The sequence below is a fragment of the Nerophis lumbriciformis genome, linkage group LG31 (assembly GCF_033978685.3).
Source record: "Nerophis lumbriciformis linkage group LG31, RoL_Nlum_v2.1, whole genome shotgun sequence".
NCBI classification, from domain to species: domain Eukaryota; kingdom Metazoa; phylum Chordata; class Actinopteri; order Syngnathiformes; family Syngnathidae; genus Nerophis; species Nerophis lumbriciformis.
In genome coordinates, this window is record NC_084578.2 from 6,335,038 (window position 1) to 6,358,352 (window position 23,315).

Genomic DNA, 23,315 nt, shown 5'->3' on the forward strand with positions numbered 1-23,315 from the left:
TTTTGATACTTTACGTCAGCTTAGAAGCATGCTATCTTCTCCTACAGTTTATTAGCATGGTAAGGTTAGCATATTAACATTTTATGATTAGCATTTTTGTTATTTTTTCCCCCCGATTAAAACTAAAAAAATATGGCTTTCGATACTCGGTGCCGTTTTAGAAGTACGCTAACTTTTCCTGTCATTGGGCTAACGTTTTATGCTAGCATTTTCGTTAATTTTGAATGTTTAACCCTAAAAAATCATGGATTTGGCGCAATCCTCAAAGAATACTAAATTATTCTATGTTAGCGTGCTAACATTTTATGCTACCATTTTTGCTGATTTTATTTGTACAAACTTAAAATCATGGATTTTGATACTTTACGTCAGCTTAGAAGCATGCTATCTTCTCCTACAGTTTATTAGCATTGTCAGGTTAGCATTTTAACATTTTATGCCAGCATTTTTGTTATTTTCCCCCCCGATTAAAACAAAAAAATATGGCTTTCGATACTTGGTGCCGTTTTAGAAGTACGCTAACTTTTCCTGTCATTGGGCTAACGTTTTATGCTAGCATTTTCGTTAATTTTGAATGTTTAACCCTAAAAAAATCGTGGATTTGGCGCAATCCTCAAAGAATACTGAATTATTCTATGTTAGCGTGGTAACATTAGCATGCTAACATTTTTGCTGATTTTATTTGTACAAACTTAAAATCATGGATTTTGATACTTTACGTCAGCTTAGAAGCATGCTATCTTCTCCTACAGTTTATTAGCATGGTAAGGTTAGCATATTAACATTTTATGCCAGCATTTTTGTTATTTTTCCCCCCGATTATAACAAAAAAATATGGCTTTCGATACTTGGTGCCGTTTTAGAAGTTACGCTAACTTTTCCTGTCATCGGGTTAACGTTTTATGCTAGCATTTTCGTTAATTTTGAATGTTTAACCCTAAAAAAAATCATGGATTTGGCGCAATCCTCAAAGAATACTGAATTATTCTATGTTAGCGTGGTAACATTAGCATGCTAACATTTTTGCTGATTTTATTTGTACAAACTTAAAATCATGGATTTTGATACTTTACGTCAGCTTAGAAGCATGCTATCTTCTCCTACAGCTTATTAGCATGGTCAGGTTAGCATTTTAACATTTTATGCTAGCATTTTTGTTATATTCCCCCCCGATTAAAACTAAAAAAATATGGCTTTCCATACTCGGTGCCGTTTTAGAAGCACGCTAACTTTTCCTGTCATTGGGCTAACGTTTTATGCTAGCATTTTCGTTAATTTTGAATGTTTAACCCTAAAAAATCATGGATTTGGCGCAATCCTCAAAGAATACTAAATTATTCTATGTTAGCGTGGTAACATTAGCATGCTAACATTTTATGCTACCATTTTTGCAGATTTTATTTGTACAAACTTAAAATCATGGATTTTGATACTTTACGTCAGCTTAGAAGCATGCTATCTTCTCCTACAGTTTATTAGCATGGTCAGGTTAGCATTTTAACATTTTATGCTAGCATTTTTGTTATTTTTTTTCACCCGTTTAAAACAAGAAAATATGGCTTTCCATACTCGGTGCCGTTTTAGAAGTACGCTAACTTTTCCTGTCATTGGGCTAACGTTTTATGCTAGCATTTTCGTTAATTTTGAATGTTTAACCCTAAAAAAATCATGGATTTGGCGCAATCCTCAAAGAATACTAAATTATTCTATGTTAGCGTGGTAACATTAGCATACTAACATTTTATGCTACCATTTTTGCTGATTTTATTTGTACAAACTTAAAATCATGGATTTTGATACTTTACGTCAGCTTAGAAGCATGCTATCTTCTCCTACAGTTTATTAGCATGGTCAGGTTAGCATTTTAACATTTTATGCTAGCATTTTTGTTATTTTTTTTCACCCGTTTAAAACAAAAAAATATGGCTTTCCATACTCGGTGCCGTTTTAGAAGTACGCTAACTTTTCCTGTCATTGGGCTAACGTTTTATGCTAGCATTTTCGTTAATTTTGAATGTTTAACCCTAAAAAAATCATGGATTTGGCGCAATTCTCAAAGAATACTAAATTATTCTATATTAGCGTGGTAACATTAGCATGCTAACATTTTATGCTACCATTTTTGCTGATTTTATTTGTACAAACTTCAAATCATGGATTTTGATACTTTACGTCAGCTTAGAAGCATGCTATTTTCTCCTACAGTTTATTAGCATGGTCAGGTTCGCATTTTAACATTTTATGCTAGCATTTTTGTTATTTTTCCCCCGATTAAAACAAAAAAATATGGCTTTCGATACTTGGTGCCGTTTTAGAAGTACGCTAACTTTTCCTGTCATTGGGCTAACGTTTTATGCTAGCATTTTCGTTAATTTTGAATGTTTAACCCTAAAAAAATCATGGATTTGGCGCAATCCTCAAAGAATACTGAATTATTCTATGTTAGCGTGGTAACATTAGCATGCTAACATTTTTGCTGATTTTATTTGTACAAACTTAAAATCATGGATTTTGATACTTTACGTCAGCTTAGAAGCATGCTATCTTCTCCTACAGTTTATTAGCATGGTCAGGTTAGCATTTTAACATTTTATGCAAGCATTTTTGTTATTTTTCCCCCCGATTAAAACAAAAAAATATGTCTTTCGATACTCTGTGTCGTTTTAGAAGTACGCTAACTTTTCCTGTCATTGGGCTAACGTTTTATGCTAGCATTTTCGTTAATTTTGAATGTTTAACCCTAAAAAATCATCAATTTGGCGCAATCCTCAAAGAATACTAAATGATTCTATGTTAGCGTGGTAACATTAGCATGCTAACATTTTATGCTACCATTTTTGCTGATTGTATTTGTACAAACTTAAAATCATGGATTTTGATACTTTACGTCAGCTTAGAAGCATGCTATCTTCTCCTACAGTTTATTAGCATGGTCAGGTTAGCATTTTAACATTTTATGCTAGCATTTTTGTTATTTTTTCCCCCGATTTTCGATACTCGGTGCCGTTTTAGAAGTACGCTAACTTTTCCTGTCATTGGGCTAACGTTTTATGCTAGCATTTTCGTTAATTTTGAATGTTTAACCCTAAAAAAATCATGGATTTGGCGCAATCCTCAAAGAATACTAAATTATTATATGTTAGCGTGGTAACATTAGCATGCTAACATTTTATGCTACCATTTTTGCTGACTTTATTTGTACAAACTTAAAATCATGGATTTTGATACTTTACGTCAGCTTAGAAGCATGCTATCTTCTCCTACAGTTTATTAGCATGGTAAGGTTAGCATATTAACATTTTATGCTAGCATTTCTGTTATTTTTTTTCACCCGTTTAAAACAAGAAAATATGGCTTTCCATACTCGGTGCTGTTTTAGAAGTACGCTAACTTTTCCTGTCATCAGGCTAACGTTTTATGCTAGCATTTTCGTTAATTTGGAATGTTTAACCCTAAAAATCATGGATTTGGCGCAATCCTCAAAGAATACTAAATTATTCTATGTTAGCGTGGTAACATTAGCATGCTAACATTTTATGCTACCATTTTTGCTGATTTTATTTGTACAAACTTAAAATCATGGATTTTGATACTTTACGTCAGCTTAGAAGCATGCTATCGTCTCCTACAGTTTATTAGCATGGTCAGGTTAGCATTTTAACATTTTATGCCAGCATTTTTGTTATTTTTCCCCCCGATTTTCGATACTCGGTGCCGTTTTAGAAGCACGCTAACTTTTCCTGTCATTGGGCTAACGTTTTATGCTAGCATTTTCGTTAATTTTGAATGTTTAACCCTAAAAAATCATGGATTTGGCGCAATCCTCAAAGAATACTAAATTATTCTATGTTAGCGTGGTAACATTAGCATGCTAACATTTTATGCTACCATTTTTGCTGATTTTATTTGTACAAACTTAAAATCATGGATTTTGATAATTTACGTCAGCTTAGAAGCATGCTATCTTCTCCTACAGTTTATTAGCATGGTAAGGATAGCATATTAACATTTTATGCTAGCATTTTTGTTATTTTTTTTCACCCGTTTAAAACAAAAAAATATGGCTTTCCATACTCGGTGCCGTTTTAGAAGTACGCTAACTTTTCCTGTCATTGGGCTAACGTTTTATGCTAGCATTTTCGTTAATTTTGAATGTTTAACCCTAAAAAAATCGTGGATTTGGCGCAATCCTCAAAGAATACTGAATTATTCTATGTTAGCGTGGTAACATTAGCATGCTAACATTTTTGCTGATTTTATTTGTACAAACTTAAAATCATGGATTTTGATACTTTACGTCAGCTTAGAAGCATGCTATCTTCTCCTACAGTTTATTAGCATGGTCAGGTTAGCATTTTAACATTTTATGCTAGCATTTTTGTTATTTTTTCCCCCCGATTAAAACAAAAAAATATGGCTTTCGATACTCGGTGCCGTTTTAGAAGTACGCTAACTTTTCCTGTCATTGGGCTAACGTTTTATGCTAGCATTTTCGTTAATTTTGAATGTTTAACCCGAAACAATCCTGGATTTGGCGCAATCCTTAAAGAATACTAAATTATTCTATGTTAGCGTGGTAACATTAGCATGCTAACATTTTTCATGAATTTTGATACTTTACGTCAGCTTAGAAGCATGCTATCTTCTCCTACAGTTTATTAGCATGGTCAGGTTAGCATTTTAACATTTTATGCTAGCATTTTTGTTATTTTTCCCCCCGATTAAAACTAAAAAAATATGGCTTTCGATACTCGGTGCCGTTTTAGAAGTACGCTAACTTTTCCTGTCATTGGGCTAACGTTTTATGCTAGCATTTTCGTTAATTTTGAATGTTTAACCCTAAAAAATCATGGATTTGGCGCAATCCTCAAAGAATACTAAATGATTCTATGTTAGCGTGGTAACATTAGCATGCTAACATTTAATGCAACCATTTTTGCTGATTTTATTTGTACAAACTTAAAATCATGGATTTTGATACTTTACGTCAGCTTAGAAGCATGCTATCTTCTCCTACAGTTTATTAGCATGGTAAGGTTAGCATATTAACATTTTATGCTAGCATTTTTGTTATTTTTTTTCACCCGTTTAAAACAAAAAAATATGGCTTTCCATACTCGGTGCCGTTTTAGAAGTACGCTAACTTTTCCTGTCATCGGGCTAACGTTTTATGCTAGCATTTTCGTTAATTTGGAATGTTTAACCCTAAAAATCATGGATTTGGCGCAATCCTCAAAGAATACTAAATTATTCTATGTTCACGTGGTAACGTTAGCATGCTAACATTTTATGCTACCATTTTTGCTGATTTTATTTGTATAAACCTAAAAATCATGGCTTTTGATACGCCGTCATAGAAGTATGCTAACTTTTCCTATATGATCATGCTAACGTTTTAAGGTAGCTTTTGAGCTTCAACCAACCACAGGCAAGAGGTTCACAGTAGAGAGAAGGCCCACCAAAATTTCAGCGGAATTTTCCACGAAATTCACAATGTACTTAGTAAATTATTCAACACATTCGTAACTATGTTTAAGTTTTCACGTCTAATTATAAGTGATCAACATTTTTTTATTGTATTAACCAAACCATCTACTGAAAGTTTCCATAAGGTAAAAATAATGAACATATATTTTAGAGTAGCTTAAATCCCTACTGTGCAATTACAAGAAGACACTTTCACAACAATAATGTAATTTTCCGAGAATAAAGTTTAAATTAAGCAGAAGATTAGTCTGAAATCCCTCTTGGTTTGTTCAGTCTTCTAACCAGAAGTATTATAAACAAATATGTTACTATGACTTTTCGCCTCGTAAGATTACAGAACGTATGTTTTCCTAGACTGTGTGCTGCAATGCATAGCAACTAGGTCTAGGAGGAGGAAAAGAGCCACTGACCACTTCATCTTGTCGTTAGGCCCGGATGAGAAGGTGGAACTCTTCAACACCTCCCCCATTTCTTCTCTGCAAAAGCTAAAGTTGTTTATGGTCCACATGTATGAAAACTTCACAACCTTGACCTGGAGCCAAAAATAGAAACATTGGAGCATTTTTAGCTTAAAGTGACAAGATTTGAGAACAGTGTTTCCCCTATATATTAATTTACTTATGGCAGTAAATTGAGGACCGCCACAAGTAAAAATATGAAAAATTATACAAATATATATGTACTATTTTAAAGATCTTGCAATACTAAAAACAGGTCACCTTTTTGGTGATATATATGCTTCCATCTCTTGGAATCATCTTCCACAAAACATCCAATAAGTTATTCGTTTTAAAGGGGACTTATTGTGCAAAACCAACTTTTCTTCTTCTTACCTATTTGTACCAATAACAGAGATTTATTTTTAAATATATGTATTAAAAAATATATATATTTACCGTATTTTTCGGACTAGAGGTCGCAGTTTTTTTCATAGTTTGGCCGGGGGTCGACTTATACTCAGGAGCGACTTATGTGTGAAATGATTAATACATTAGCATAAAATATCAAATAATATTATTTAGCTCATTCACGTAAGAGACTAGAAGTATAAGATTTCATGGGATTTAGCGATTAGGAGTGACAGATTGTTTGTAAACGTATAGCATGTTCTATATGTTATAGTTATTTGAATGACTCTTACCATAATATGTTACGTTAACATACCAGGCACGTTCTCAGTTGGTTATTTATGCCTCATATAACGTACACTTATTCAGCGTGTTGTTCACTATTCCTTATTTATTTTAAATTGCCTTTCAAATGTCTATTCTTGGTGTTGGGTTTTATCAAATACATTTCCCCAGAAAATGCGACTTATACTCCAGTGCGACTTATATATATGTTTTTTTCTTTCTTTATTATGCATTTTCGGCCGGTGCGACTTATACTCCGGAGCGACTTATATTACGGTGTATATATATATATATATATACATATATATATATATATACCGTATTTTCCGCACTATAAGGCGCACCTAAAAACCACAAATTTTCTCAAAAGCTGACAGTGCGCCTTATAACCCGGTGCGCTTTATATATGGATTAATATTAAGATTAATTTTCATAAAGTTTCGGTCTCGTAACTACGGTAAACAGCCGCCATCTTTTTTCCCGGTAGAACAGGAAGCGCTTCTTCTTCTACGCAAGCAACCGCCAAGGTAAGCACCCACCCCCATAGAACAGGAAGCGCTTCTTCTTCTACTGTAAGCAACCACCCGCCCGCGTAGAAGAAGAAAAAGCTCATTTGTTTCATTTGTGTGTTTACATCTGTAAAGACCACAAAATGGCTCCTACTAAGCGACAGGGATCCGGTTCATGAAAAGACGCAATCTCTCCATCCGCACACGGATTACTATTTCACAGCAACTGATATTCCTGTGAACCGCACTGTGGATACAACGGGAGCACGTACGGTGAATATTCGCACCACAGGGAATGAGAAGTCATCCTTCACTGTGGTTCTAGCTTGCCATGCTAATGGCCAGAAACTTCCACCCATGGTGATATTCAAAAGGAAGACCTTGCCAAAAGAGACCTTTCCAGCCGGCGTCATCATAAAAGCTAACTCGAAGGGATGGATGAAGAAAAGATGAGCGAGTGGTTAAGGTAAGTTTAAGTTTACGCGAAGAGGCCGGGTGGCTTTTTTCACGCAGCTCCGTCCATGTTGATATACGATTCCATGCGCGCCCACATCACGCTGGTTTTAATATATTATTAAAGTTTGACTGACCTATTTGACTGTATTTTTGACATTCCTTTAGCGCAGTTAGATGCGGCTTACAACACGGGGCGGCTTATAGGTGGACAAAGTTTTGAAATATGCCGTTCATTGAAGGCGCGGCTTATAACCCAGGGCGCCTTATGGTGCGGAAAATACGGTATATATAAAATTTTTTTTTTTTTTTTTAATAAAGAAAATATATGCATCATTGTTGATTAGACAAATTTTATATTATATAATATATACAATATATTATATACAATATATTATATAATATATACAATATATTATATATATTGTACCGTAAATTTCGGACTAAAAGCCACGTAGATTTCGGACTACAAGCCGCTACTTTTTTGCTTGCGCTTTGAACCCTGCAGCTTATAATAAAAAAAACAAAAAACAAGCAAAGATACTGAAAAGGTGTGTTATTGTTTGTGCTATGGCGCCATCTTTTGGAACGAGTTCGCTCACTGCAAGTGCTGCAGTGCTCTTCTTTATAGAGCTGTCAACCAGAAGTACAAGTGCCTTTGCGTCTTCTAGCCGCCCATAGCGTTTCTACTCGTATGGATTCTTCATTCATCACTCCAAGCAACATTTGTAAGTTTTACAATATAACTACAACAATTCTTACTTACTAAAGCGTCCCATGTGTGATGTCTGTAGGAGTGTTGCCATGCATATTCGTGTGTGCTATCGTAATGTAATCAAGTGAGCGTCATTAGCACTAACTAATATGCTAACACATTTGAGAGTGTCTGTGTTAGTATTATTCACTTACTATAGCATTCTTTTTGTATGGTTTCAGTTTTACAAATTCCTCAGGGAATTCACTAAGATGTCACCGTGGACTTGTTGAGTCTGTTTAGCTGATTGGAGAGCTAGCTTAGGCAGCTAGCGGGTCCATGACGATGACTTTCGTTTTGTTTTGATCAGCCGTTTTACAGGCACCGTTTGGAAACAATTACGGTATCATACCTGCCAACTTTTGAAATCAGAAAAACCTAGTAGCCAGGGTCCAGGGGTTGCAGGCCCCGGTAGGTCCAGGACAAAGTCCTGGTGGGGGGTTCAGGCTTCGCCCCCCCGACGCAAAATGATTATTAGCATTCAGACAGGTTAAAATGTTGCTAAAACCATCACTTTTCTATCAGTCACAGTGACTTTTCAAAACAAAAATATTACAGCAAAAATCATATGGGTTGATTGACATGTTTATTCTGTAAGCTAACTTCAATAGTTTGAAATTATTTTGACAGTTAATGCCAGTTATCCTGTCAACCTTTCACAAGACTTCAATTTGTTAATTGAAAGTATAAACAGTATAAACACTTTTTACAGTAAACAAATGGTAAAACAGTAGTAAACAATTCCATTAAAAAAAAAATGGTGTCATTATTAACTTTCTGTTCAAGCTTGTATAATCTACTGCCTTGTTCAATTGTAAAAAATATTCTGTGCCTAAAATTCACATTTCTATCACAATTATCATACTGTAAACATGGTAAGCTAACTTCATTAAAATTAATAGTCCTGTCAATAGCATGGAATTACAATTCAAATGTAGTTTTTTTTGTAAGCCTTTCAAAAGAATTCAAAATATGAAAAATTAATGAAAATTAATTTAAGCCATCAGACACTTGAAAAGTGGCACATCACATCTCTAATGTAATCATTTTAACTTTTCAACAGAAATAGCACTGCAAAAATATTAAGGACATACTTCTGTATTTTGGTAGTTAGGCTGTCAACATTTAACAAGATTTCTTCAACTTGGACTTGAAAGCATAAATAGTATAAACACTTTTAACAGTATAACAGTACTAAACAATTCCAATAGATAACATTGGTGTCATTACCTTTTTGTGGCTAAAATCCAAATGTATCCAAAGAATCTGTTTGGGCGACGAAAAACGTTGAAAGTTTTCCACTTGTATCGCTAGCAACGGCATTAGACTTGTGTTTTTTTGTCCCAACGTGGTCTTTTACATCGCTAATTCCTCCGTGTCCGATCGAAAAATCTTGTCTGCACAAGGTGCAATTCGCGTAGTTTTCACCCTTTTTGGAACGGATAATTATTCCCGGATAGGCTTTTGAATATTCTTCACGGAATGACTGCAGTTTTCTTTCCGGTTTAAGACTCGTTTGCGATTTTTCTCCGGCTGATTCCATGATCGTTCGCTCGTTTGGAAACAATGGCAACAGGTGCCTCGTGCTTGGCAGCGGTGCTATAAATAGCCTTGCGCATGGCATTCGGAATGGCTCGATAGGAAGTTACGGGAAGCAGTGTCGATTGTCATTGTTGTTAAGCGATTTCGTGAATAAAACTTTTTTTTTAAATAATGAAAAACCGTATTTTTTATCACTGCAACCGTAACCCGGAATAGGTTGATGAAAACCGTACTAATTACGGGAAAACCGGAGTAGTTGGCAGGTATGCGGTATGTAAATAAACATTTACAAAATCTTTCTGTGTTAATAACTTATTTCACAACGTATATATCTGCGGCTTATAGTCCTGTGCGGCTAATATATGGGAAACAAATTAAAAAATTAAGGTGCGACTTCTACACCGGTGGCCTGTATTGTCCGGAAATACGGTACATTGGCAATCTGTGGAAAAGACTGTTGAGAATATAAGAAAGTGCATCACTTTCTTGTGAGCAACATGACTGAAGTGGTAATTGCACAAACCTGTGTGTAACACCAGCTCTCTGCCACAGGTCCACTTGACATCTCCCCAGGAGGAGGGGGGGTAGGAACCCGTGACATCACCACTTTGGAGGTAGCACTCTCTTCTTTCGGAGCACTAAGAATGGGAGAAAGTGTGTCATCTGGTCAGCGACTGAAAGTAAAAGCCCCTGCTTTTGTGGCACAAATTCATGTGTTACATTAAAATATGTAAAATCACAATAAGTAACCTATTTCCCATACAGACATGTTCATAGCAAATGTTCTAATAACATTCAGTAGCATTGTAGGACACAGAATAAGGAACAGTGTGTAATGTGAAGAAGGATTGACGAGAGAGGAAAGGATTGGGATGTAGTGTTATTGTTTACCTCTGTAATTTATGTATTCACGCCTGCGTGCCATCAGAATTGCATTATGTCATGCTGTGACATCATAAATCCATTTAAAGTGTGAGTTAGTATGTTTGAAGCTCGTCATTCAAGCAACAATGTACTCATTTCTACTGCTCAAGCGACAAAAAGAGGACAGGCGGTCGCAACAAGCATACTGCTATACAAAAATACGGCATATATGGCACGCAGACTATATTGTTATTCACACCACTACCTCAATATACTTCAGAGTTTGAAATACATAAATAACTTTGTATTGTATTCTTTATACTATGAGACATGTTTTATTTGAAATAGACAACTTTTCCATTTTTAGCAAACATAGGTATATTTTCATAAAGTATCCGATCGATGAATTTTACACGGTATCGGATTGGAGAGAAAATCACTATCAAAAAGTTGTAAAATAAGGAGCCAAGTGCACATCAAATGAAAGAAGACGACAATGCAAACAAGGAGAAGGAGGAAGTTGTACATAATAATACGTTACTTTTTTAGCTCGAGCTAAAACACAGAAAAGTGCAAATTAAATGACGGTTTCAGATATATTTTTGTGCCTTCAAAGATGACTTGGGACTGACTTCTGGCTCTTAAAGTTGCAGATGAAAACGGCGATTATTTCCCTGTTTACGGAACCTGAACAGGGCCCACGTGTCAAACATTAAAACTGCAATTTAAGATGTGAGGGCTTGGCAACTTTGGTGAAAATGTCACGGTATTTTTTATCTTGACTTCCAAAAGCGTGTCAACCAATCTTAAATTGGTCAAAGTCAAAGTATTCCTATTTGATTTCTGGAAAATATGGAACCTGTAAAAAATGTGTCTGTGTTTGACTTATTGCAGTCAAAATTATGAAAATAATTTATTACAAATAACTATTGGTAAATTGTGTGTGGTGTTAAGCCACACGGAAAAGGCATTGTATGCAAAAGATAACAGCAGATTATAATAATACTAACCAATGTGCTGTCATTCATAGACACACAAACAAGCATTTCAAAGACTCCTGATTATTAATTTTCATATGTTAATGCAAAAAACATTGTACGGGGCTGCCAATTGGATTTTTATTCAATACAACCTGGTAAAATAATTCAAAATGTCATAATATTGTTAATGGTCTAAGTCAGGGGTGCTCATTACGTCGATCGCGAGCTACCGGTCGATCTCGGAGGGTGCGTCAGTCGATCACCAGCCAGGCATTAAAAAAATAGTCCTAAAAATGAGCGATCATAAATCTTCACTATGACGTCACTTTCGTCACTTGATTGACATTCACGGCACCCGAGGGTCTTCTGAGATGGCGCTGGCTGCTGCCAGCTCATTAAAATTACTGACTGGAAGGCGAGAAACACTTTATTTCAACAGACTCTGGCGCCGTACCTGTTGTCAAAACTCCAAAGACCGACTGCACAGTTGCGCTAACAAAACGAGAGTCTCAGAAAGCTGGCGTGCACAAGCTAGCAAGCTACGGAGTTTGCCGACAATGTATTTCTTGTAAAGTGTATACAGAGGAGTACGGAAGCTGGACAAATAAGATGCCAAAAACCAACCACTTTCACGTGGTATTGGACAGAGAGGACTTTTTTTCTCCTCCATTCGAAAATGCGGACATTATCAGCACCACTGTCTGATTCCAATCAATGCAAGTCATCAGAATCAGGTAATACACCAACTTATATTCTTGTCTTCATGAAAGAAACAAATCTATATGTGTTAAACATGCTTGTATTATCTTTAAACACCTTTAACTTGTTAACAATATTAACTATGTGTTAAACATGCTTGTATTATCTTTAAACACCTTCAACTTGTTAACAATATTAACTATATGTGTTAAACATACTTGTATTATCATTAAAAACCTTTAATTTATTAACAATATGTGTTAAACATGCTTGTATTATCTTTAAACACCTTTAACTTGTTAACAATATTAACTATATGTATTAAACATACTTGTATTATCATTAAACACCTTTAATTTATTAACAATATTAACTATATGTGTTAAACATGCTTGCATTATCATTAAGCACCTTTAACTTGTTAACAAAAACATATATTTCATAAATAAGTAAATATAAATTATATATATGAATGAGGTAGAGCCCCACGACTTGATCAATTGAAAAGTAGCTCGCCTGCAGAAAAAGTGTGAGCACCCCTGAGTTACACTCATCTGAACAGGTCAGCCACCTGTTTAAAGCCCGATCACAGTTGAAATCTTGAAATGAAGGGCCTTTAATGGCCAAAACATTAACCTGGACAACATTTTAACAGCTGGTTGGCTCAGATTTTATTCTTTTCATTGCATTCACACGCTGCAGTGGACAGTGGACAATTTAGCTTAATTATTAATGCAGTATCTGAAGCACCGTCTCCACGTGTGTTTATTGACAACAGGGTTATAACCTAGACACGTTAGCTCGTCGGTATTGTAACACGTGACTGTTACTACGTGCGTCTGCCCGAGTCAAACAGCGGCGGTGTTAATGAAGCAGCGTCAGGCTGCTTACCGTCAGTGAAACGCTCGGTGAAATCGCGGATTAACGTTAAATATATGACGAGCCGCGAGCGATGCAGCTATAATTTATCTACCTACAACCTATATTACCCTCGTATTTTGATCCGGTCGGTCCGTTCTTTTACTCCGTCTTCTTCTTCTGGCCCACCAGGTGAATTAAGTGCTATTGGCGGAGTTACAATGCATAGTAGGCTACCGCCACCTACTGCACCGGAGTTGTAACTACAAGGTACATTCACAGACAGAGTCCCATTGCTTTTATGAGCGGTCGAGCGAGTCAAAAGCCGAAAAATCCATTTGTGGCGGACGTAATTCTTTCGTGGCGGGCCGCCACAAATAAATGAATGTGTGGGAAACACTGCATTCATAGACACACAAACAAGCATTTCAAAGATTCCTGATTATTAATTTTCTTATGTTAATGCAAAAAACATTGTACGGGGCTGCCAATTGGATTTTTCTTAAATACAACCTGGTAAAATAATTCAAAATGTCATAATATTGTTAATGGTCTAAGTAATAGTGATATTAAGTGTTTATACTGGTTGATCTGTCATGCACCTCTAATGAGGCGTTACTAGGGGTTATTTTTAATATCAGGGAACTAAAAGAAGTCTGGGCTTTTTTAGGGCATTTCCACTTTTTAGCAGAGAAACTGTCAGTCAAGCAATTGCAAAGCTTCAATAACTTAAATGAAAGTGTACAAACTTCACTAAATAATGTTCTACGAGCTTAATGGAATATTTGCAATGGCTGACAAGTTGTACAACCAAAGTGTAGAAGCTTTAGTGACGTGAACATTCATTGACTCACATCTACAGTGCAACTGTCCACTAGGGGTGCAAAGATTGGTCGACGTCAACAATAATAAATAAAATATTTCGCTGAGAAATGTATTTGTCGATTAAAGTCAGTGATAGGGATGTAACGATATGAACCTTTCATAACACAGTTATTGTGAATACAAATATCGCTGTTATTAATATTGTGGTATTGTTGAATGTGTTTAGAAATTACTTAAACACAATGAAATGTTAAACACATTTTATACAAAAATTTCATAAAATATTTCTGGGCAGAAGAAACATTACCGTATTTTCCGCACTATAAGGCGCACCTAAAAACCACAAATTTTCTCAAAAGCTGACAGTGTGCCTTATAACCCGGTGCGCTTTATATATGGATAAATATTAAGATTCATTTTCATAAAGTTTCGGTCTCGTAACTACGGTAAACAGCCGCCATCTTTTTTCCCGGTAGAACAGGAAGCGCTTCTTCTTCTACGCAAGCAACCGCCAAGGTAAGCACCCACCCCCATAGAACAGGAAGCGCTTCTTCTTCTACTGTAAGCAACCACCCGCCCGCGTAGAAGAAGAAAAAGCGCGCGGATATTACCGTACGGTACGTTTCATTTCCTTTGTGTGTTTACATCTGTAAAGACCACAAAATGGCTCCTACTAAACGACAGGGATCCGGTTCATGAAAAGACGCAATCTCTCCATCCGCACACGGATTACTATTTCACAGCAACTGATATTCCTGTGAACCGCACTGTGGATACAACGGGAGCACGTACGGTGAATATTCGCACCACAGGGAATGAGAAGTCATCCTTCACTGTGGTTCTAGCTTGCCATGCTAATGGCCAGAAACTTCCACCCATGGTGATATTCAAAAGGAAGACCTTGCCAAAAGAGACCTTTCCAGCCGGCGTCATCATAAAAGCTAACTCGAAGGGATGGATGAAGAAAAGATGAGCGAGTGGTTAAGGTAAGTTTAAGTTTACGCGAAGAGGCCGGGTGGCTTTTTTCACGCAGCTTCGTCCATGTTGATATACGATTCCATGCGCGCCCACATCACGCTGGTTTTAATATATTATTAAAGTTTGACTGACCTATTTGACTGTTTTTTTGACATTCCTTTAGTGCAGTTAGATGCGGCTTACAACACTGGGCGGCTTATAGGTGGACAAAGTTTTTAAATATGCCGTTCATTGAGGGCGCGGCTTATAACCCAGGGCGCCTTATGGTGCGGAAAATACGGTAAATATTGTTTTGGCTTTTTAAAAGCCACATTTTTTATTTGAATGTTTATCTTCTGTTTTAATTTGCAAATGTTTTACACTGGGTTTTGCTTTTGCCAGCGTTTATTTACTAGTTCAAATGCATGAAATACAAAAAGAAAAATGTGTTCTCGTCTTACATAGAGATTGTGAATGATAAACGAAATTACAAAAGAAAGTGCAGGTTCCCTTTAAAAGTCAGCTAACAACGGAGCTAATGCTAGTCGCTCTATTCCGCCGATGAAGAGTCTAAAAAACATCCAAAAGCCTCCACCATCGTTTTATATACACGCTGTAAGTGGGGCTGGACGGTATAGATAGATAGATAGATAGATAGATAGATAGGTCTTTATTGTCATTGCACAAGTACAACAAAACTTTGTTTTGTATACCGGTATATTTTAGAAAGAGATATATATTTGAGACAATACCGCCAAACGGTATCTTTTGACTAGGGGTGTAACGGTACGTGTATTTGTATTGAACCGTTTCGGTACGGGGGTTCCGGTTCGGTTCGGAGGTGTACCGAACGAGTTTCCACACGGACATATTAAGTAGCGTAACGCACGTTGTGTAAACAATGCACACCGAGGCACAACACACGGCATGCTAGCAGCTAACGGGCTAGGATAGACTCACCATACGTCCTCTTTTCACCGGACATGTCCTCTTTTGCGGAGCTGTCAGGGCGGAGTTTCTTAAATGCCTCAAATGTCCGGCATTTTGAGTTAGGGTTGCGTGTATTTTCAATGTACGTTCAGGGTTAAGAAGGGGTTAAAAACAAAACAAATTGTGGGAGCAGTAGCATTTGTGAGGGAGGGGCAGAGACAGAGAGCGCGAGAGAGTTATGATAAATGCGCATGCGTCGCCAGGCTCTGCTTTTTATACATTGATTTATCAGATTTAATTTTTTATTATCTATAGCAGGGGTGTCAAAAGTGCGCCCGGAGGCCATTTGCGGCCCACAGCTATTGTTTTAAAGGCCCACGGCACATTCTAAAAATACTATTAAAATAAAAACCTAACAAAAGTGAAATAAAAAAGCTTAAAAGGTTAAATGTAATTTAGAAAAAGTTGCAATGTTAACTAATAAAACAAAGCTGGGTTTTTTTCTTTCAAACTGTCATTGCTCAAAACATAATATTGAATCAAAATCAATGTTATTATGAATTATTGACCTATCCAAGGTTCCGATTACTTCACATCAAATATTCCACTAAGAAAAATATTTTTGGTGGAAGATTTTGCAAATTTGGTAAATAACCCCAAAATTTATATTTTGTTGTTTTCTTACTGTACCGAAAATTAATCGAACCGTGACCTCTAAACCGAGGTACGTACCGAACCGAAATTTGTGTGTACCGTTACACCCCTAATATATATACATAGTATATCGGGATTCGGTCTAAAAATACCGGGATATTAGTTTTTGTCTATATCGCCCAGCCCCAGCTGTAAGTATATATGTATTGTAGTAACAGGCACTTTCATAATAACATGCAATATTTACGCATTTTGCTCATTTCAGGCAAACGGCGGCGTATTATTTCAAAGACTCAGCAAAACGTTCGATACTAGTTATGCAGACGTCATGAGAGACAACAAGGACGACTTTGGGACAAATGATGATCCAGAACGTTATATTTTTGAATTTGGATATAAGGAGGATGATCGACAAGTTTTAGAAGCTTTACGCTAAACAGATCCAGCTTTTGTGAAACTCTAAGCATCATGTAGCACTGCAGTATACAAGAAATACAAACATTATAAAACAACCACTTAATGTACAATGTCTGCTCTCACTGCGGTAAAGACTGATGGGATGTTTATATCTTCCTGTTTAGATAAAGAATTAATTATAATCTTCAAGCAGGTATAATTGTGTCTTTCTAGTAAGGCTGGGCGATTATATGATCGTGATTACCGGTAATTTGAGTTTGATTACTGTGATCATCTGTTAGCATATTTCCTCGATCAAACCTGGTGGAAATTCCTGTTAGACGTTACCGCGGTAGTGAACAGTAGGGAAGCAACGATGCTTGATATAACCCTGCACAAAACTAATCCGCCTTTATTGACCGTGATCCTGTGTGTGTCTGTGTGCGTGTGTTTGTGTACGTTTGCATGTGTTTTTGTGAAAATCTTTGTGTCAGTGTGTGCGCGACCATCCTGAAAGTCAGGCTCGTCACGACATAATGAATGTTCAATCAGCGTTGTGCTTCTTCCCCTTACACAGCTGGAAGTGCAGCCCAGAACAACCAAATTAAAAATATGACTAAAAGTTGAAACAACATTTAAAAAGGAGCAGAGACTTTGGTGACACACTTTCACTATCTGCTGCAGAGCACCAGTAATCCTGCCCTGAATGCGGACTTGCAGGCACTCAGAACGTCTATGTGACTGTATTGGTCCAGACTGGGAGAATCAACACATCCATTAATTTAAATCAGAAAAGGCATTTTTATATCAAAATATTTTTTATCAGACTTTTTGTTTATGTTTCTGCAAATATTCCACTCCTCTGACATAAAATCCTCTTTGCTGACTATACAACCATTACATGTGCAGGTGACGACGTGAAGCAACTTCTGGCCTCTGTAACTGAGGAGATGATCAAGTTAAAAACTTGGTTTAATACCAACAAATTGTCTCTGAATTTAAAGAAGACCAAAATCATACTCTTTAGCAATCGCAAAAGTAATATACCCATCAGGATTGTTATTGATGATACACCAATAGAATATATCCAACAAAATTCATTTTTAGGAGTGGTAATAGATGAAAATATATCATGGAAGCCTCATATAAATTACCTGAGGACAAAAGTTGCTAAATGTGTTGGAATGATGAGGAGATCATGTCATTTATTGAACACCAATGCTCTGCTGTTATTGTATCATTCATTTATTATGTCATATTTAAACTATTGTGTTGAAGTCTGGGGAAATTGTTATAAAACTCATCTACAGCCTTTAGTCACTCTGCAGAAAAAGGCCATTAGGATTGTGTCCAATGTTCACTACAGACATCATTCAAATCCACTATTCATGGAGTTAAAGCAACTTAAACTGCACGATGTGATCAATTTTAAAACTGCTCAAATTATGTTTAGGGCATCCCAAAACTCTCTACCATCCAATATACAGAACCTATTCCAGGATAGAGATGCTCACCATAGTTACAGTCTAAGAGGAAACAACAAATTATATTTTCCTAAATTTAGAACAACTTTAAAATCAATGTGCATTTCAGTGCGTGGAGTCAGTCTGTGGAACAACTTAGGGGACGAGTTAAAATCCTGTTCTAACATGATTCAATTTAAAAGACTGTTTAAAAAAGAAGTACTGAAGAAGTACGAGGAGGAAAGAGAGTGATGCCCTCAGCACAGAACGATGAGAGAGAGGTGTATGGTCAGAGAGTGTTTGGGCCCGTGTGTGTGTGTGTGTGTGTGTGTGTTTTGTCTTGTCTTGTCTCATAGTAACAGTGGTACTATTGTATTGTTAGTGTACAGGAGCTTATCTTGTTTTTGTTTGTATAGTATTGTTCTTGTATTATATTGTTTATGTTAAATGTGGAATGAGTGAGAGGGGTTGGGATATTATAAGCATCTGCTTCATCATGTTTTGTTGTACTGTGCAGGTTTGAAATAAATAATTCAATCAAAAAAAAAAAAAAATGTACTTAAAAACTTTGCATACAGACACTTTCTTTTTGTTGGCTGCACTAGTAGTATTTTATGAATTAGAATGGATAAAAAAAAGAAAAGCGTGTTCTTGTCTTACATAAAGATTGTGAATGATAGGCAAGATATATTTTTAAAAAGTGCAGTTCGCCTTTAAAATAGATAATGAATTTAATAATCTACTTGTCTCCTGAATAAGTTTAAAATAGCGTCATTGATTGTCAAAGACCTAAAAGAAATTTGGATTTACTGGCATGTTGCACTTTATACGCTAGTAAAATTATGAAGCAAATTCAAACAATGAAATGTTTGTTTTTTATTGTTTTACCCAAATAAAAACAAGGATAAATTGTAGGTAAATTAGACCAATATATTGATCATTGCAGAAGACATTTTCGCTACCATGAATGTATTACAAATCACAGCGTACTATGAAATACCCTAAGATCCCTTGCTCTATTTACCAACATTATAACAAATTAGTAGCAAGAGTGCAACAATAAGGCCATGTCCACACGAACACGGAGAGTTTCAAAAACACTTATTTGGCGTTAAAACTATCTCCATCCACACAAGTGTAGTTTCAAAACTGTCTATGTCTACATACAAACACATACACCTGCTGTCATGCACATTTTGTCCAATCAGAAGCCTGAAAAAAGCAGCAATAGCAGACTTGGAGGCATTCCACCTCCTTTTATGTTTATTTTGATTGACTTTAGATGTACAGTGACACGTACATTCTCTTTAAAACCAGCCTGCACGTACACACAAGAGCCCTGGGAACATTATTAAAGAGCAAATGCACGCCTGTGCTGCTGAAACCCAACACTCATAGAATTAAAACATGCTCAGCAACATATTGATGTGTTACATGTGCAGTGAAGTGTACATTATTTCTAAAATCAGCACGCACTAACGAGCCAAGGAAACCATGTTGCATGTTTAGGGAATTATAAAGCATTTAATCATGGATACAGTACATGCGTACTGAAGTGTATATTGTCTTTAACATCAGTACACACTACAAGGAGGACGCTACTTTGTTTTTTTTAGTTGCTTGGTCACTTTTAAGTTAAAGTTAAAGTACCAATGATCATACTTGCCAACCTTGAGACGTCCGATTTCGGGAGGTGGGGGCGTGGTTAAGAGGGGAGGAGTATATTGACAACTAGAATTCACTAAGTCAAGTATTTCATATATATATATATATATATATATATATATATATATATATATCCTGAAAATATGCAAACAAAACTGTGTTTAGATAATTGATACTTCAAACATGCATAAATAAATATTAAGGAATACAACATAACTTGACTTCTGAGAGTTTCAAAATGTAATGAATAAAATGCTAAAGTTGTTGATAAACAAGCAATTATTTTAATAATTAAATATGGTAATTTTAAATGAATTATTATGATAATTTAAAATTAATTATTTCAAATATGTTTATTTTAATGTATAATTCTATGGCTGGATGTAATAAGGAGTCAGAAAAAATACAAATAAAAATACAATTAATTTTGATGTTTTTAGCAAAATATAGTAAAAATTTATTTAGTTTTTTTTTTTTAATTATTAATAAATATATTTATTTTTAGGTAAGATAAACATAATAATACAATTTATCTCTAGTCTGGATGATTTAGTTCTTGTCACCCTGTTGTCCTCCCGTCATGAAAAAAGGCTGTCCTCACTCAGGTCCGCATGGAGCTGGAGGGGGTGTGGCCTCCAGCTCCGGCTGAAAATCGGGAGATTTTCGGGAGAATATTTGTCCCGGAGAGGCGCTGAATTTCGGGAGTCTCCCGGAAAATTCGGGAGGGTTGGCAAGTATGCCAATGATTGTCTCACACACACCAGGTGTGGCGAAATTATTCTCTGCATTTGACCCATCACCCTTGATCACCCCCTGGGAGGTGAGGGGAGCATTTACAAAAATGGAAGCGAGACACGCAAGTTAACTTCATGATTTGTCGTTAAACAAGGACTCAAAACATAAGATAACGTTGCACCTTTCTTATGAGACACAACAAAAAGTCTTGCTAGTCAAAGTTGTCCCATCAGGTGGAGGTTCCACAGCGATCGTATCCAAAACAGCTGACTGTCATTACCGGTGCCGGCGGGAGTGTCGCAAAGCCCATTTTGTCTTTTTTGTTAATGTTGAGTGAAAAGAGCAGCATGTTTACGTTCAAACTAGCAGTAATACGAGTGAAAGAAGGTGCGAATCTGGTAACAAATGAAGGAAGAATTAATTCCCAAGAAAAACAGCAGGGGGTCCATCGTCTGGCGGTGGTTTGTCTTCAAGTGGGAATATGTCGAACAGACAACTGTAATTTGTCAAGTGTGGAGCAAAAGCGTTGCTACAAAAAGTAGCAGCACTGCTAATATGTGGCATCATTTGAAAAGTCACCCGCTAGAGCAGGGGTGCTCATTACGTCGATCGCGATCTACCGGTCGATCTCGGAGGGTGTGTCAGTCGATCACCAGCCAGGCATTAAAAAAATAGTCCTAAAAATGAGCGATCATAAATCTTCACTATGACGTCACTTTCGTCACTTGATTGACATTCACGGCACCCGAGGGTCTTCTGAGATGACGCTGGCTGCTGCCAGCTCATTAAAATTACCGACTGGAAGGCGAGAAACACTTTATTTCAACAGACTCTGGCGCCGTACCTGTCGTCAAAACTACAAAGACCGACTGCACAGTTGCACAATAAAAGCTCTGCTTCATCCTGCCTGCGCTACCAAAACAAGAGTCTCAGAAAGCTGGCGTGCACAAGCTAGCAAGCTGCGGAGTTTGCCTACAATGTATTTCTTGTAAAGTGTATACAAAGGCGTACGGAAGCTGGACAAATAAGATGCCAAAAACCAACCACTTTCATGTGGTATTGGACAGAAAGGAGGACTTTTTTTCTCCTCCATTCGAAAATGCGGACGTTATCATCACCACTGTCTGATTCCAATCAATGCAAGTCATCAGAATCAGGTAATACACCAACTTATATTCTTGTCTTCATGAAAGAAAGGAATCTATATGTGTTAAACATGCTTGTATTATGTTTAACCACCTTTAAGTTGTTAACAATATTAACTATGTGTTAAACATGCTTGTATTATCTTTAACCACCTTTAAGTTGTTAACAATATTAACTATATGTGTTAAACATGCTTGTATTATCTTTAACCACCTTTAAGTTGTTAACAATATTAACTATATGTGTTAAACATGCTTGTATTATTTTTAACCACCTTTAACTTGTTAACAATATTAACTATATGTGTTAAACATGCTTGCATTATCTTTAAACACCTTTAACTTGTTAACAATATTAACTATATGTATTAAACATACTTGTATTATCATTAAACACCTTTAATGTATTAACAATATTAACTATATGTGTTAAATATGCTTGCATTATCATTAAACACCTTTAACTTGTTAACAAAAACATCTATTTCATAAATAAGTAAATATAAATTATATGTATGAATGAGGTAGATCCCCACGACTTGATCAATTGAAAAGTAGCTCGCCTGCAGAAAAAGTGTGAGCACCCCTGTTCTACAGCGATCGTATCCAAAACAGCTGACTGTCATTAGTGCCGGCGGGAGTGTCGCAAAGCCCATTTTGATGTGTCTTTTTTGTTAATGTTGAGTGAAAAGAGCAGCATGTTTACGTTCAAACTAGCGGTAATACGAGAGAAAGAAGGTGCGAATCTGGTAACAAATGAAGGAAGAATTAATTCCCCAAAAAAACAACAGGGGGTCAATTGTCTGGCGGTGGTTTGTCTTCAAGTGGGAATATGTCGAACAGACAACTGTAATTTGTCAAGTGTGGGGCAAAAGCATTGCTAAAAAAAGTAGCAGCACTGCTAATGTGTAGCATCATTTGAAAAGTCACCCGCTAGAGCAGGGGTCGGCAACCCAAAATGTTGAAAGAGCCATATTGGACCAAAAATACAAAAACAAATCTGTCTGGAGCCGCAAAAAATTAAAAGCCATATTACATACAGATAGTGTGTCATGAGATATACATTGAATTAAGAGAACTTAAAGGAAACTAACTGACCTCAAATATAGCTACAAATGAGGCATCATTATGCAATATGTACATATAGCTAGCCTAAATAGCATGTTAGCATCGATTAGCTTGCAGTCATGCAGTGACCAAATATGTCTGATTAGCACTCCAACAAGTCAATAACATCAACAAAACTCACCTTTCATGCACAACCTT

General features: G+C 36.3%; 1 protein-coding gene across 3 annotated transcripts in view; it reads right to left on the reverse strand.

Annotated features, from left to right (window-relative positions):
• Positions 1–23,315, reverse strand: part of spopla (speckle type BTB/POZ protein like a) — a 64,736-nt gene that overhangs the window by 24,600 nt on the left and 16,821 nt on the right. For all 3 annotated transcript variants that reach the window (XM_061926054.2, XM_061926053.2, XM_061926052.2), the window contains 2 exons: positions 10,402–10,516; positions 5,898–6,019 (listed from right to left, as the gene is read on the reverse strand). In XM_061926054.2, the coding sequence (XP_061782038.1) occupies positions 5,898–6,019; positions 10,402–10,479 (200 nt within the window). In that variant the 5' untranslated portion in view covers positions 10,480–10,516. The remainder of the gene's footprint in view (positions 1–5,897; positions 6,020–10,401; positions 10,517–23,315) is intronic.